The 17,738-nt window shown below is 45.3% G+C and overlaps 1 protein-coding gene across 2 annotated transcripts in view; it reads left to right on the top strand.

The window, feature by feature from the left end:
• Vwa3b (von Willebrand factor A domain containing 3B) overlaps positions 1-17,738 on the top strand; it is a 154,125-nt gene that overhangs the window by 65,539 nt on the left and 70,848 nt on the right. For both annotated transcript variants that reach the window (XM_029539034.1, XM_029539035.1), the window contains exons 10-12: positions 5,048-5,202; positions 10,685-10,823; positions 12,098-12,229. In XM_029539034.1, the coding sequence (XP_029394894.1) occupies positions 5,048-5,202; positions 10,685-10,823; positions 12,098-12,229 (426 nt within the window). The remainder of the gene's footprint in view (positions 1-5,047; positions 5,203-10,684; positions 10,824-12,097; positions 12,230-17,738) is intronic.

Below are 17,738 nucleotides of genomic sequence, written 5' to 3' on the forward strand. Positions count from 1 at the left end.
CTCACAGAAAAGAAGGGAAGTGGGCACTGGTAGGAGAGCACACAGATAAGAAGGAAGGGGTGGAGAGGAAGTGGGGGTAGGTGTGACATCAAGGGGGACATAGGGTTGACAGCAATGTGGATGGTGGGCTTCCAAGTCGACAGGATTTAGAAGCACCCGGCAGAAAAACCTTTGGGCATACTGATGAGGGAGTCTTTAGATTGGGTTAAGTGAGGAGGGAAAACCTACCCTATGTGTGAACAGAGCCATCTGGAATGCAGCAATCGCCCGTCCACAGACTGAGGCTCTGGGCTGAGTAAACAGGAGAGTAAGCTGCGCACCAGCATCCATCTCTCTCTGCTCCCCGGCTGCAGATCCCTCACGCTCCTGCTTCCACAACCTCCCCACCATGATGGGCTGCAGCCTCACATCGTGGGCCAAAATAAACCCTTCCTTCCCCACCGTGGGCTTGTCAAGCATCTGTGACAGCAACAAGAATAACCCCGGCAGGGAGGCTGACCTGCTTCGCAGCAGTCCACTCTTAGGGTAACCAATCAAGTTCCGAGTCACCCAACATTCCTACAGAAATACCCAATCACCTTCGAAAGGCACTGCCTCCTGGTATGGCCATGTTGGGGACTAAGGCTCAACATGGTTGGGACAAATGACATTCAAACCATGGCAAACACCCAGGAGAGGGTAAAGGTGGTGGACCAATGGCTGGCTACGCATTGAGAAATAATCACCTCTATGTGTAGAGCAGTGACTGTCGATAAGCACGGAGAGACTGAGCACTGTCACAGTCTGAAGCAGAAAAATCCGTGTGTGTGTGTGTGTGTGTGTGTGTGTGTGTGTGCGCGCGCGCGCGCACATGTTTGCCTGTGTATGTATGTGTGTGTATGTATGTGTGTGCATGTGTGCTTGCGTGTATGTGTGTGTTTCCATGTGTATGTATATGTATGTGTATGTATATTTCCGTGTGTGTATGTGTGTGTGGTCAAGGCCTTTACTGAGAGGTTTGTAGATCCAACTGAGGAGACCTGCACTCTCTGACCTGGCACCACGCTGGCTGCCACCCAGCTCCTTACCCAGTTGGGCTGTTTTCTCCTAGTTGTTGTGTTTTGACCTCCTTACTCCCGCGTATTTACAATAGACTCCTGCAGGAGGAAAATACATAAATTGAATTAGAAGAAGGCAACATTGACAAAAAGCTCACTGCTTGTCCTTGAAGGCAGGAGCAATCACCATAGCTTGGGGGAAATCTCATTCTCGGCTTCCCTTCCCAGCATGGCCTTCTGGTCTTGCAGACCTCATTCCGACATGTTCAGGAGGTCACACGCAACTAAGTTTTCATTTAGAGAACACTCAGCCCCGGGTATTTCAAAGTATCCATCCTTGCTGATTTGGACACAGCCTGCAGTGATCTTCTGGCAACAGGGCAGGCTCCGGGCCAGCTCAGACGGTGAACTTGCTCTTCCTTCTTGGCCGTCTTGATGAGATTGTAAGGGCCAGTCTGAAGGATGTGGCTTATGAACAGGGATGGGGTGGGGGAGGGGCTTAGCTGACATTTCTTGTGCTACTGAATAATAATATGGTGAAGATTGAGAATCATACTGTCTTACTATTTCCTTTGATAGATAGTAGGGAGAAGGGCTTGCTGCATCATATTTTTCAGATTATAGGTCTCAACTTGGGTTACTCCTGTGGTTATGATACGTGTATAGTAAGGAGAGACTGTGGCTATAACATGGACGGATTCTTACCAGTACCCGGTCAGCAGGGGATGGATCTCCTGTAAGACTGTCTATAACAACACTAGTTCAGCTGTGGTGTAGTTCTGCCCACCTGAGAAATTAACAACTAAGATCTTGGTGTGGGCGGTTTCCAAGATGGACAGAGAGGTAGGGATCATTTTGACACCCGGAATAACCTTCTTCGTGTCTTTAAACCGGGCAACGTCAGGTACAACCTGGGAAATGCCTGTCTCAGCGCAGAGCCTCACACTTAGGAGACTTCCCAGCAGATGTGGTCTTTTCGCTGTTGCAGACATTGAGGTCACAAGTAGTGAACCCGCACAGCGCTTTGCGCTCCATATCACCAAGGAACCTTGGCTGTTTGTGTTCCAAGTTTTGTCCTGATGGGGAACAGAGTTGCTGGGCAGGGAATTCTCTCATGGCAGATGGAGGCCAGTGTGAATGAGATCCTCCAGGCTGCCATGTTGTTCTATCTTCTGCCATGCTGCTGTCTGACAGCCTGCCTTCACACAGCTCATGGCTTACCGTTGCTTTCCTTGGCTGTCTCCTGGGGAAATGACATCACGATGTCTGAGAGATGGGCAGAAATGAAGCTTCCGTGTGTCTGCCCCAGGGCTATGTACGGCTGAGATGGAGAGAGAAGGCACCCCAGTGGAGGACAGCTCCCTTCGGCACCCCCACTGGCAGCGTGCTGCTGATCAACCGGGTCCTTACCACGGACACACCACCTGTCTCTTGGATCTTGTTCCTATGTGACCCCAGGATCCTTGTCCTCTACAACAGGGGCTGGTCTCTCTTGGGCCCATTGACTTGATGTGGGTGGTGGCCTCTTCTCCTCTCGCTGCTTCCTGACTATCACTGTCTCATCAGGCTGCCACCCACCTCCTTGGGCTGTGGTGAGCTCAGCTCACTTGCCTTCTTCCCTCAGGATGAGTTTCTCCCTTGCCACCACCGACTCCAGCCCCCGGGATGCCAGTGCCATGTGGGTAACCCTTACGACACAATTTCATGTCTCTATCCCCTTTCCTGACACCTCCTTCTCCACTCCTCTCCCTGTCTCAGTAGGTATGCCCTTGACCTCGTTACTATGAAGAATTGCAGATATTGCTTGTGCTATCAGCTCTAACCGTGCCTCTTAGATTCCTCTTCTAGAGCATTTCTTCTGTGGCTTGACACCCCCTGATGTCAGCCTCCCCAGGCTCTGTGGGTTATTATTCCTGCCACGTTTCCGCTGTCTCTGTATGCACAGCCCTTGCACACATCCTCAGAACTTCCTATCTTAGACTGTTTCCTGTATCCAGCACAATCCCCACACTATTTAAGTCCAAGTTTGTGTCGTGTCTTGTGGATGGCAATTGACCGCACTAGAGCAATCTGGAGGTGAACTGTGATGCTCAGTTTTGCTTCCCTGCTCCAGCCTTGCTTCTGTCTAACACCCACTGCGTGTGGACTCATCTGTCACTCCTTCATTCATCCCCCCACCCCATTTACTTTTTAGATCAGCAATGTTGCCCTCACTTCTAGAGTTTCCCATCAGTTTATAAGTATGTGTGTTTATGAGTATGTGTGTGTTTATGAGTGTGAGTGTGTGTTTATGAGTGTGTGTATATGAGTGTGCGTGTTTATGAGTGTGAGTGTGTGTTTATGAGTGTGTGTATATGAGTGTGCGTGTTTATGAGTGTGAGTGTGTTTATGAGTGTGTGTATATGAGTGTGTGTATGTGTGTATGTATGTTTATGAGTGTGTGTATATGTGTGTGTATGTGTGTGAGTGTGTGTATGTGTGTGAGTGTATATATGTTTGTGTGTGTGTACATGTGTGAGTATATATATGTATGAGTGAGTGTGTTTGTATGTGTATATGTGTGTGTATATATGAGTGTGTGTGTATGTGTGTGTATATATGTGTGTGTTTATGAGTGTGTACATATGTGTGTGTGTGTTTATGAGTGTGTGTGTGTTTATGAGTATGTGTGCTGCTTGTGGACGTTGTACATCGTGGTGCGGAGCCTAGTGCGCACCACGATGTACAACGTCCACAAGCAGGATTAAAGGTGTGCACCACCACACCTGGCTGTGTCCTGTTTTCTTTGTACCAACACCAATGTAAGTCTTAGAGATTTAAATAGTTTAAGGAAAAGGTATTGTTTTAGGTTGATGAAAAGGCTCAGTGGTTAGGAACACTGACTGCTGTTCTAGAGACAGGGATCAGTTTTAACTCTCTAACCCCTTCCTCCGCTCCCCTCCCCTCCCATCTCCCTTCCCCCATGTCTTTCCTCCCCTCCCTTTCCTCTTCCTCCCTTCTCTCCTATCCCCTCCTCTTGCAGAAATCCCTGGTCTCCTTCTGATACAGATGAGATTGCACATGTGCTTCTGACCTTGCCTGTGACCTCTAACACAGGGCTGTTTCTGGAACAGGGAACCAGAACATGTTTGTTAAATTTAGAAGTGAATGATCTCACTGTGGAGATGTGCATGCGCTAAGAGGTGTACAAATAAATGGGGCGCTACCTGGCTACTTTTCTTCCTTAAATAGTTTCTAAGTGGCCTTGTTGTTAGAGTTTTAGGCCCAAAGCCCAAGCCCTGGGATTCCCCATAGAACAGGCTCATCCATATCCCGATACAACATCCCAAGTGTTGTGAGAGAGGCCGCAGTGAATGGCAGAGAGAGAGTCCACCAACATGGCTGCTGTCACATTGCGAAGTTACAGACAAAGGGGTTCATTGGCCCCAAAGCCTGTCTTGGGAGTACTGGCTTGAGCTGTAGAGTTGGGGCAAAAGGAAAAGGGCTGCCCACGTCAGCTGTTAAGCAGGCTGGACCTGGTTGATCTTGTTCTGGTTCTGTGAGATTTGAAGTTGTTACTGTGAGAAGATTCCTGCCTGGGGGGAGGGGCGAGAGGCATCTCATTATGGGGTCACATGACTTTGCGGCCCTGCTGTTCCTGGAATCCAGAGTAATTGCAGGTTTACTGGACCTTCAGGTGACTCTTTGGATGGTTGTGGTGGGATCTGGACAGGACATTGTACAGTAAGATCTTTCAGTTGCTCTTGTCTTTATCCTTGAAGGGAGACACAATGTTAGGCATCATTAGGTTATACTCAGGCTCCGCTCTGGAGATTAGCATGCCAGTGTGCTGAAATTACAGGGGATGGACTCAGAGGAGACAGATACAAAATCGAGTCGGAGATGTCCAGATGTTATCCATGTTTAGTTATTTTGTGAGCCCAAGTAAGGAGTCATTTTTGGTTTGGTTTTAGCAAAAGGAGTTTCTAAGAACCTGCTATAGCCTCCCCCCTCCACTTTCGTTTCCTTAGGACACCAATAAGAAGACAATCCATGCCAAATACTGCAGCAGATTCATCCACATCCCCTGGAAGGATGGGAGCTGGGCCCACGTCAACATCACCAAGGAGAAATACAAGTGGTACAGGGAGAGAATCCACACAGCCCTGGCCACGATCCAAAAGAGGTTGGTAAAGTTGTATTGTGGTCACTAGTGACCTAGTCGCTCGCGAAATGCAGGTCGGTGTGACTCAGGAAAAGCTCCGCCCAGTGACGCGGCCAGCAGATACAGTAGGCACAGTTAAGTCAAAACTTCTGTCTACAGTTATTGGAGACATTGTCAACAACAAACGGAGACACGAGCATTCGGGTTTCACCAGAAACAGAACAGGAACGCGTTATTGTGTGAGCACAGTAGGGGTACACATGCACATGTACGTATGTGACAGGGGAACAGCAACGGAGGGAGGTTGATGTCCAGTGGCTTCCTCCGTTCCTCGCCATCTTAATTTTGGCACAGTTTCTCTCGGGACGTGGATCTCGTCGATTAGTTATGCTGGCTGGCTAATATGGTCCAGAGAGCTGTCTGTCTATCTCCCCAGGACCAGGGCTACCGACGTGCCACACACTATGCCTGGCTTTTCTGTGAGTGCTGGGATTCTGAGCTGAGGTCTCCATGCTTTTGTGACAGACACTTTATCGATGGAGCCATCTCCTCAGCCTCCAGAGGAGCTATTTCGAAGACGGTCATTAGAAGACTAAGGAACGCTTCTGTCTGTGCTTTGAGGGTTCTGTGGGCCACAGGAATACTGCAGGCTATTACATCTAAACTCTCCCTTACAGAACTGTTTCATCTCAAGGAGACTCTTACCCAGCGGTGACATACTGTACATACTTCAGAAGACAATTAAAATGCACACTTCCTATCTGTCTTATCCCTCTGTGCTCTCACAATCTGCCCATGCCCATGCCGAGACGATGACCATGCTCTGCTATGCCGAGACGACGACCTCAGGTTGACTTCATGTGGAAGATTTCAATTAACACCCTCAAGTCCCACATGTCAGGGGACAGTTTTAGACCACGGAGACCAAATTCGTTGAGGCATATTGTCTCCGAGGTCACAGAGAACTGAAAAAAAATAAGAAATTAAAAATATGATGAAAATCCCAGCTCTGCCACTTGCTGTTTGGCCCCGGGCACAGTAGTTAATGACATTTTGCATCTGTTTCCTTGATTATAAAGTGGGAATAGTGACAGCATTTGTAAATTTGCTCTGTGGATTATGCCAGATGCTAAATCTAAGGTTTAAGCCAGTGGCAGCCCTGCCACGGCTATTTGAAAATGAACCCTCTTTCCACACTCCTGCCTTTTTTTATTACAAACCCAGATGTAGCAGATTCCCAACTGCCCAGTATTTATGCCCAGAGCCCCAGCATCTCGAAAGCCGCACGGTGATAGATAACTCACAGCAAGCTGTGCTTGTGTCTAGAGCCCCCTCTGCTACGCTTTCAGCGATGACTCTCAAGTTTGTGTTTCCAGTCTTGTTGAGGACATGGTGTTTGCGTGCACTCCAGCCTCCGGGTCCCTTTGTCCCTTGAGGACCAGAGTCATGAACAAGCAGGATCTCTCTTCGTTTTCTCTCTCCTGTAGTACTGTGTGAGGATTAACACCATCCCTGTCGTGTAATGTTTAGTAGAATTCACCATTAACACCATCAGATCCTGGAGTTCTCTAATCTGCAGAAAGATTTTTGTGGCCCAGAACTTGGAAAGTATTGAACACCACTTACCCCAGTTTGTTGGAAGTATTGTGCAAATTTTCCACAGATTTTCTCTTCAATTGTTCTATAAATTATTGAGAACGTTTCTGTGTGGTTCTTCCAGGTCTAGAAGCTTTTCCCTCAGCACTCCAAAGCCCTGTCAGTCTCTGCATCCTTGATGCAGACGGTTGGTGGGCGTTCTCCTGGTGGATCAGCTCCTTATAACACCAAACGCCCCGCTCAGCTCTGCTAGCACTCCTGATTAGGAAGTGGATGCAGTCTGGAATCTGAATAGTGACGGCACCTTAGAGCCCACACTGTTTCCATGGCTGAATGCTTCCTGTCCTTTTGTCTCTGCCTGCCTCTGGCGATGCAGTGCGCACCAGTGCTTGTGGCTGGAGTGATTTACACTCACTAACTTGGGTAGATTTAAATCTGGGATCTTGTAACGTTTTTTTCTGTCTGCTCTGTCTGCTTTTTCTTCACATTTTTTTAAAAAAAGATGTCTTTATTATTATACATAAGTACACTATAGCTGTCTTTAGATGCACCAGAAGAGGGCGTCAGATCTCATTATGGGTAGCTGGGAGCCACCATGTGGTTGCTGGGATTTGAACTCAGGACCTTCAGGAGAGCAGTCAGTGCTCTTACCTCCTGAGCCATCTCACCAGCCCCTTTTCTTCACTTTTTAACTGTGGCACCCGGTTTCCTTTTTATGACTTCTTCTCCCCTCTATTGTTGTCTTATTGACTTTACCTGTTACGTTTTGTCTTGACGTGCATGACATTTGACGTTTACACAACATGCATTAACCTCTCAGTCTACCTTAAAACAAGACCACACCGCTTTGTGTAGAAGAATGTTGTAAAGTCCTCGCCCACTTTCCTTTCCAGTCACCCTGCACTCCAAACGTGCATCTCCTATGAACACAATAATACAGTGCAAAGACTGAAAATGAGAATAAACAGCAGTTGTATTTGCTCACATCCCTTTCTATGGCTCTCTACCCCTTTACATAAACATGGTTTCCACCAGGCATTCTTTCCTTTCTACCTGAAAAGTTTTGTTAGTATCTGTTGTGGTTCAAGTCCCTAGCAATGAATTGGATCAGCACAGTTAGAGCGGAAACCTTTAATTTACTTCTTCTTCTTCTTCTTCTTCTTCTTCTTCTTCTTCTTCTTCTTCTTCTTCTTCTTCTTCTTCTTCTTCTTCTTCTTCTTCTTCAAAAGATCTTTTTACTAAGTATATTGCTAGTTTGAACATTTTATCAGTTGTTTCTTTTTTAAAAATCTTCAATGTGTTCTGGCTTGTATGATTTATGATTTTAAGAAAGGGGAGGGAGAAGATCTTTATTCTAAGACTTGGTCCTCTGAATGCACTATGAATTTTTCTGCCTCTGGCTACTTTTAATCACTGGGTTTCATCAAATTCATGATGTAGTTTGCTATGCTCTCCCTCTCCCCTCTCCCCTCTCCCCCCTCTCCTCTCTCCCTTCTCCCCTGTCCCCTCCCCACTTTCCCCTCTCCTCCCTCTCTCCTCTCCCCTCTCACTGTCCTCTCTTCTCTCTTTCTCCCCTCCCCTCCCCTCTCCTCCCCTCCCTTCCCCTCTTTTTCCTTTTCTCTGGGTTCTTTGACCTCCTTGGATCTGCATGCACACTGTTTCCATCAGACTAGAAACATTTTTGGATGTCAGTTTCTATTTCTCCCTTTCCTGTTCATTATCCAGTGAAGTCTAATTACAGACATACTTGTGTCTTACAAAATTGTGTCTAATTTTCTGTTTCACTTTGAATTGTTTCTTACTGCTGTGCCTTGAAACACTTCCCCAGGTCTCCTCTGCTCCCTGCTGATGCTATATAATTCCCTTTCCACTTCAGATGCCTCCCTCTAGGAGTCCCACTAAGGATCTTTTAAAATTTATTATTTATTATCATTTGTATTTATCCTTTCACATTTCATACATATATGCAATAAAATAGAATTATGTGAAAATCCCGTTTCCTTCCTTTAACCCACCTGTAACCCCTAACACACCCAATTTTATGCCTTTTTTTTTTTAAATAACTACTAAGTCTAGTTAGCACTGATCATATGTAAGTGGGTATGGGGGCCTCCACGGGAGCATGAGAAACGTATCAGCAAATACACGCTCCAGAAAGAATGGCTCCCCCCACTCCCGACAGCTACCAGCTGCCCATAGTTCCCCAGTAAGGGCCTGGGCCTGGTGAGCAGCTCCCCATCTACGAGGGGCTTTTGACTGACTTGGTCCTGTGCAGGTCCTGCACAGGTGACCACAGCTGTTTGAGTCCGTGAGTGTGGCTGCCACAACATGTCCGGGACCCAACACTTGATGGGGCTCTTCTCCATTCTGTCTCTTACATTCTCTCAGCTTCCTCTTCTACAGAGTTTAGGAGCAATTTTATGTTTTCCACTTCTCTTCTGGTTCTGTTCCTGGACATGTGATATGCATTGATAGTGACCACGTAACACCCTTTGCTTTTCTGCTAATTCTAATATTAGAATTAGTTGCTTGGTAATTAGCTGCCACTAATTCTAATGTTAGAGTCTGTCACTCTAGTTCTGTTCACTAGATTCCCTACCAAACGTGGACGTTTACCTCTTTCTTGGCACGCCTGTGACTTACAGTTAATATTTTTCTTTCTCTCTTTTTTTCTAGAGTCTGGAATTATGAAATTTACATTGTTGGGTGCTAGACTCTGTGTTTTATGATGGTGTCGAGCTGCTTAGAGCCGATTTGAGTCTGAGTTGTAGTTTTAAGTCACGCGAGCCCGTGTCACGCGAGCCCGTGTCCACAGTGGTCTTTATCCTAGAGCTGGTTTGGGTTCTACTGATGCGGTGACTTCCCTGTGAGGAGTCCACTTGACTCCTTGCTCTGACTGCAGGAAAGTGAACTGTTCTCAGGTGTGTGAACTCCAGTGAGCTCTCCTTGGATGATTTTCCTCCTTGGCTTTTGCGACTTCTTCACACACATGCCCTGATCGTCATTTGGTCCACATCCTTAGCATGTCCTACAGATATGTGAGTGTGTGGACCATGGCTCTCTCTACACCGGCTCCATCTGTGTCCTCCACAGTCTCTACCTTTCTATTCAGTAACTGCCGTTTGCTGTTTTGCCCAGATGCCTAAGACTTGCTGGGCCCCATTCAGTAAGGCCTTTTCTCCATCCTCTTTCTGCAAGGCTTTTCCTGAAGCTGTGAGTTTCAGTGCCTTCTGGGACATTGGTGGGCACTGACCACATTAGCAGTCCCGTGCACACAGACACTTTAGTCGTTTCAGGGCCCTGGGGTCGCCTAGTCCTGTTTGCAGATGCCACAGGCTTCAGGAATGAGCTGCCTTCACCAGCGGCATTGCACTGGCTGAGAGCCTTTGTATAGCAAGAGCGAGAAGTAATTTGCTTATGACTTTCTTTGCATGTGTTTTTCCGTTGTATTGATTTTCTTAGTTTTGTTCCACTTGAATTGATGATGGGAAGTGGAGGGGCCTGATAAGAGAGCCAGTCTAAATGGAGAGTTTTCATTAAAAAAAAAAAAAGATTCATTTTCATCAGTGTGTGTGTGTGTGTGTGTGTGTGTGTGTGTGTGTGTGTGCACGCATGTTGGGTCTTCCTGAGCTGGAGTTATGGGTAGCTGTGAGCTGACTAATATGGGTGATGGGGACTGGAAGCGAATCCTCTGTCAGAGCTGTGATTGTAACTGCTGAGCCAGTTCTCCAGTCTCAAATGGAGGTTTCTCTGCAGAAAAGAAAAATCTAAAAGTAAATTATCCATTCATTAAAGACCTGGTATAAACAATGTTGCAGATGCCTGGGCTCTGTAATTGCAGCCCTGTGCTCTGAGGAAGAGCTTGGTGACCATGACTCTGTTTACTTTGATACCTTTTCCTGCCTAGGATTAAGTGGCTACAAAATGGGAGTTATGCTCTCTTTGGCAAAGCCCGTGGAGAGTGCATCTATGTCCTCATCGATACGTCTTGCTCAATGAAGAGCAGACTGAACCTGGTCAAGGACAAGATCATTCAGTTCATACAGGTGAGGGGGGACTGTCAAGTGCTTGTACTTGGGCTGACGTGTCAAAAATGCATCCCGAATAGTCATTGTCTGTAGTGGCTCTGAGCAGTGAACACGGACGCACTGCATCAAAGGGTCTCTGAGAAAGCCAGTCCAGAAGTGCTCCCCTTTGTCATTCTAGAATTCTGAGTACTCCCTGGCAACCAAACTTGTCCTCTCTCTGCTGGGTCCTTTATGTCACCATCACCCCTGGGTCACTTAAGTTGTGTGTCCATACTTTCTACCTGGATTTGTCACTAACACATGATAGCCAACAGAAACCACTTTTGTTTTTTTAGATATTTATCATCTTGACATTTCAAATTTCCTATGTCAATTAGGGGAATTGTGTGAACTGCCCCAAGAGTTGCAAGTGGGAAGGATATTTGCTAATCCTACCAAAATGTCTACTGTGGTGGACTAGTCAGAAAATGTCCTGTGTTTGCTCGCAGGATATAAATTGTTAAGAAACAGGTTACACCACATAAAAGGTAATGTCTAGACATGGACAGTTATTTGGCTACATGGATCCCATTCATCCAATTTTATTAGTCAGTGTCTTAAAGTTTAGACAAGCATCTATGTAGAGTCATAAATAGGTAGGCTCATGGTGGAGGAACCCAGTTTCTGCCCCATTCACCTGGGTTGCCCCTCAATTGTTTGCTTGGAAGCAGGTTGCTCCCTGGGTCTAGTTTCCATACCTGTATGTCACAGTATTATCATGGGTCTGTTATGCTGAGAATGGAGAATGTTTAAGAAATAATAAATATAGCTCTTAGCTAGCTTCCCCAGAGAAACGTGAACTGATGACCAGCAAGTGAATAGATCTGTGCCCAAATAATAGCCTTTCTCAAGACGTGGTGACAAAATGATGTCATTTGGAATTTTCTTTCTTTAAACATTTGGCATGCTTCTTCAGCACTGCATTAATATCAGTAATAAAGTTAGTATTTAATGTCACACTATGACATTGCTTATACATACATATGTTGCTTATAAAACTATCTATACATTCATATATAACATCAGTAGAGGCCAAACATCCAGACTGTATAATTTGATTCAAATGTCTTTTACAGCAGAACCTGTTTTTTTTCCAATTGAACATAATTTTTTGCTAGTTTCTAGAACTAAAAATGGATATCCAAGAGATTAAAATTTCTCTCAAACTGAAATTTCTTCTCAAGCTGAAATTTCTCTTCAGCTTTGCTTACGTTTGAGCGGTTTTATGGTTAAATAATAATTGTCTCTTACAGGAACAGCTGAGATACAAGAGTAAGTTCAATTTCGTGACATTTGATGGTCAGGCAATTGCTTGGCGGGAAAAACTCACTGAAGTCAATGAAGATAATTTGGAACAGGCTCAGTCGTGGATTAGAGACATCAAGGTAACATGTCTACTGTGGTGGACTAGTGTGTGAGAAATCTAACTGTGTCCTTAGTGTTTACTCGGAATAGAAATTAGTGAGAAATGGCTTGGGCACCAAGAAAGGCGGTGTCAAGACATGAACAGTTATTTGGCTACACTGCTCCCATTCATCCAGTCTTAAAAGTCAGTACCTTAAAGTTTAGACAAGCATCTATTTATAGTCACCATCCCTTGGTATCCATGGGAGATTGATTCCAGGACCTCCCCTGCATTCTATAAGAGCCACAGATGCACAAATCCCTAGCATAAAATGCTGTGAGATTTGCAGAGAGCCCCCACAAAACCTCCCATGCCCCCCAAACCATCTCTGCACAACTCACAATACCCAGTGCATGTAACAGGTGCTACATTGTATCATTTAGGGAATAAACACAAACAGGTGCTACATTGTATCATTTAGGGAATAAACACAAGGGGGAAAGCCTGTATAGGTTCAAACAGCCATGATGTTTTGTGTGTCTATATTTATGTATGTTACACGTATGTATATGCAGATCTGTGCACTTGAGTACAGGCACATGTGTGCCAGGGAGCTCCTGTGGAGACCAGAGAACAACCTCATGTGTTGGTCTTCATCATTGCCCTTGCTTTGGACAAGGTCTCTTGGTTATTTTGCTGCTTCCATCCAGCAGGGTAGCTAGCCTGTGAGCTTCCGGGAGCTCTCTCTTGCTGTAGGAGTGCTGGGATTATAGATGCATGAGAATGTACCCGGCACCCAGCTGTTACGAGGTCCGGGCATCCAAACTCAGGTGTTCATCATTTCCAACAGCAAGGACATTATCCACTGAGCCATCTCCCCAGCCCCAGAGGCAATCGTGTGTGTGTGTGTGTGTGTGTGTGTGTGTGTGTGTATGTGTGTGTGTATGCATGTGCATATATGCATATGTCTTCATTCCATGGTTGGTTGGAGTTGTGGGTATGTGACCCTTGGACAAGGTGCTGTGGTTCTCTTTCCAAATCTGTCCTGGGCTCTGATTGCAGCTTCGTGATGAAAACAGACCTCAACAGATAATATTCTGGGTACCCATCTGACACTCTCCCATCAGTGTTTGAAAGGTCCAAAGGGGCCGCTGCAGCTGTTCCTAACAGTGAACTTTGTTCAGAAGCAATGTACTCTTGGAGACAGACAGTACCTCTGAGAGTGAGAAGAGGGGTGTGGGGGAGGGGAGGGCAGGACGATACAGGGAGAGGTGTCATTTCTCAGGTCTGAACTGAGATCTGGAAAGCTGTTGTTTCTTGTCACATGGGCTATTGGGAAGGATTCTTTTCCTGAATTTTCTCTCACCTTGAGCTTCCCTTAATTTTGAATATGCTCCAGAACCATGTTGCATTCCAGATATTTGAGACACCGAAAACTGAGACAGGGCTGTTAAAGAGTTGCTTAAAATAGCTCATTGTGCGGGTCTAGAGTCCTAGGTTAGCCCTGCAGCCATATCAGACATTACCTGAGCTCCCCGAATCCTGACTGATCAAAGCAGGCCCAGGCAGACACTGGGAGGCCCCAAGATCTTTGGGGATTGCCTTTAAAAAGGGGAAGGAAGGAACTGTATTGGTTAAGAAGACAATGCCTATAAGGAACTGGCTACTGTATCCTAGAATGTAGCGTCAAGGTCAGACACATCAAGGTCAGACCCGTTAAGTTTCCAGCCTTATCAGTGTTCTCTCTCTTTACATCCTACCAGTAGCTGGGGCTATGCTGTTAGCTGACCGGTTTGCTGTGCTTTCAGTCTCACTGGGTGGAAACATTGTGGCTTGTGCTTGGCGTTCACTTATTAACTGAAATGCAGGTTTCATTCTGAGCCTGTCAGATTTTCTATCAAAACGTTTCCACCAGCCCTATCTCCCCAGTCTCCCCCAGCAGGCGGAAGCTTTCTGGTCTTCCTTGGATTTATGCCATTTTGACGAGGATGAAGGACAACAGATGGCATTTTCTAGAATGTTCTTCAGATTTTTGGGTTTGTTGTTGTTGTGGTGGTGGTTGTTTGTTTTGGGTTTTGGTGCTGGGGGTTGAACCAGGGCCTTGAACATGGCAGGCACGTGTTCTTACTGAACTTTGGTTTGTCCCTAGCTCTTTAAATCTTTCAGTCTGAGGTTAGTGTTACTAAGTTGCCCAGGCTGGCCTTGAACTTGAAGTCTTCCGGTCTTGGTCTCTTCAGTAGCTGGAATTCTGGGTGTGTACCACTATACCTGGCTTCTTCTGAGACAGTCCCTTGCTGGGTAGCCCAGGCTGGCTCCAGTCCAGCCTCCCACTTGCCTCCTAAGTGTTGAGACTGTAGCAGGAATCACCGCATACACCTACACTGACTTTTTTTTTTCCCAAGAGCCACCCTGTCTTTGGTTTTGCTGTTCTGTTGAGCTTCCCCGACTCTGCTCTTGTGTTCTTCTTCATACTTGCTCTGAGTGGGCGTCACTCTGCCTTGGGAAGGTTCTTCATTTAGTAGCACAGCTGGCTTCTGGAGGTGTTTCCATGGTTCCAACATGAACAACTAATGGCACAGATTTCCCCACCAGTGCTGTGGGAGTCACAGTCTACAAATTTATGTGTTTTACTTAATTTCCCATAATTTCTAGTAAGTTTTAAATCTCTTGTTTCCTTTTTTCTTTTTTTTTTTTTTTGAGCCACGAATTATTAAAAATCCACTAATTGATTTCCAAGTGTCGGGAGGTTTTTTCTTTTTCTTTTTTTTAAAGACTTATTTATTATATGTAAGTATGTAAGACTCCCAACTCAATGTGTTTTTAGACCCCTAGAAACAAAGCCCAGCATAGAATTCCTTGTTCTTTCGCCTCCAGCCTGAGAAACTGAAGACCACTAAAACTGGCTCATCGCAACTGACCCACCCTGGCGCCTGTCTCATTGTGTAAGGGACTAAGAATGTTTGCCAAAGATAGCTTGTAACTCTTCCGTAGATGAGCTGTAATACATCATCCCCACTCTTATGATGTTTACTTAGTTTCCCCACCAAGAATGTTTGCCAAAGATAGCCTGTAACTCTTCCATAAGAGATGAGCTGTAATGTTTACTCAGCTTCCCCATTCTTTGTGGATTTATCCTCCCCTTTCCTTTAAAAGCCCTCAATTGCAACTGCTGAGGGTCGATCTCCTATGAGTTTGACCTCAGCATACTGATTTTCCTGATTAAACCTCAGGCATATTGCATCAAGAATGGTTTCTCTCAAGTTATGAGGGCGTCATCTCATTCCGGGACTTGAGCGAGGGTCTCTCCAGAACGGGGGTCTTTCAAGTACACTGTAGCTGTCTTCAGACACCCCAGAAGAGGGCATCAGACCTCATTACAGATGGTTGTGAGCCATCAGGTAATTGCTGGGATTTGAACTCATGACTTTTGGAAAAGCAGTCAGCACTCTTAACTGCTGAGCCATCTTTCCAGCCCATTGGGAAGTTTTCAAGTTGCCTTCTGTTATTAATTTTGACTCTGTGGTGGCCGAAGGCATACTTGGAAAGATTTATTTTCGATATTGTGAATTGTTTTTCATAAAAAAATTTAAAACTTAGTAGAAATTATAGAAAATTAAGTAAAACACAGTTAAATTTATAGAATGTTGCTACCACGGTGCTGGGTATTAGAGACAATAACCATAATTGGCCATTTATCTATTTTTCTTTCTTTATCAGATCTATCACATTTTTGCTTTGTTTTTAAAGACTATATTGTTAGGTCCATATATTTAGAGTTTCTGTGTTTGTAGATTGAGCTTTCTACCGCTATTTAATGTCCCTTCTTGTCCTTAGTACTTTTCACTGCTCTGAAGTATATGGTAAGCCCGGCTTTGTAATACATGCATATCCTGGCACCCAGGAGGCTGAGGCAGGAGGATAATGAAGTAGAAGCCCTCTTAGCTACCTAGCAAGACCTCGTCTCAAAAACAAAAATTAAACCCAAGCAAAACCCAACAAGCCCATCCATAAGCCTAAAATGTACTAAGTGTGCTATTCTGTGTACTATCCCTGCTTAAAAAAAAATAATAAATCTGTAACGTATCACTTTCATCCTCTTACCTCTAGTTTGTCCATGTTACTCTTTGTAAAGTGAGTTCTTGTAGGACTAAAGGATCTGGTCATGGCTGTAAGTAGTTCCCCGAACTCTGATAAGTAATGGGTATTAGCGCCTTGGCCTTGCGTATGCATTGTTACTATCTAAAGCTCCCGCCTACCTTTTGGTTTACTGTGTATCCTCAGGTTCCTCCTTTCTTCTTGCCTTCTCCTGGGTCTTTAGATCACCTGTAGTGTTCTGTTTTGCTGTCTACTGTAGCATTTTGTAAGGTTTCTAAACGCTTGTCCTACTGGCTTGCCTTATACAAAGTTGCCATTTATTACAGCTCTGGACACTGATGTATGACGACTCCAAGCTAACAAGCCTGCCTACACGTAGCTCCATCCACCTTAAACGTGTTACTGAAGTGGCTCTCCTGTATGCAGCCATTAGATGCTATGGAACCTACCCCAACCATAACGTGTGACTGGAGAAGTTTAGGGAGTTAAGAGTGGCCTTCTGCTCTGCCTTCCAGGCTCACAGTTTGAGTGTCTTCTATTGCTTCTTTTGAGTTGTAAGTTCTCATTAGTCACCCTTTAAAGATGAGACCCCCAGCTATAGAATCATATGCTTTTCCATCAGCCCCGAAGTAGGTATTCCCACCAGATGTGAGTTATGACTGCGGATTCATTCCTCTCGACACTCAAAACATGTCGGGCCACCTCCTTATGTGTCTGTGGTTTCAGATGGGAAGTGGCTGCCACCCAGACTGGAATTCCTAATGGGCAATGCAATGTGTTATGTTATTTCTCTTTGACTATTCTTAGGGAGGGTGGGTTTTTTGTTTGTTTGTTTGGTTTGGCTTGGTTTGTTTTGGTTTGGTTTTGGCTTTATTTCAGAAATTTACACACAATGTATCTAGCTATGATTTCATAGATTTTTAACCCATTGGGGTTTTCTTAGCTTCTTGAATTATAGTCTTTATACTCTTTAGCATAAATTTGGATTTAAAAAAGATTTTCATTATTTGAAATTATGTATATGTGTATAAAACAGGGCTGTTGCACACTCGTGCAGGTGCCCACAGGGGTCATCCCCTGGAGCTGTGACTCACGAGAGTGAGCCACCCAGCATATATGCTGGGAAGTAAATTAGGGTCCTCTACAAGAACAGTACACACTTATGCCCCCCCCCCCAAGTCATCACTCCAGCCCCTGAGGATTTTTTTGTTTGTTTGTTTTGTTGTTGTTGTTGTTTTGTTTTTTGTTTGTTTTTGTTTGTTTGGTTGGTTGGGTTTTTGTTTTGTTTTGTTTGTTTTTCGAGACAGGGTTTCTCTATGCAGCCCTGGCTGTTCTGGAGCTCACTCTGTAGACCAGGCTGGCCTTGAACTCAGAAATCCACCTGCTTCTGCCTCCCAAGTGCTGGGATTGAAGGCGTGCACCACCACGCCTGACTGAGGGTTTTTTTTTTTTTT

This window comes from Mus pahari, chromosome 5 (assembly GCF_900095145.1).
Source record: "Mus pahari chromosome 5, PAHARI_EIJ_v1.1, whole genome shotgun sequence".
NCBI classification, from domain to species: domain Eukaryota; kingdom Metazoa; phylum Chordata; class Mammalia; order Rodentia; family Muridae; genus Mus; species Mus pahari.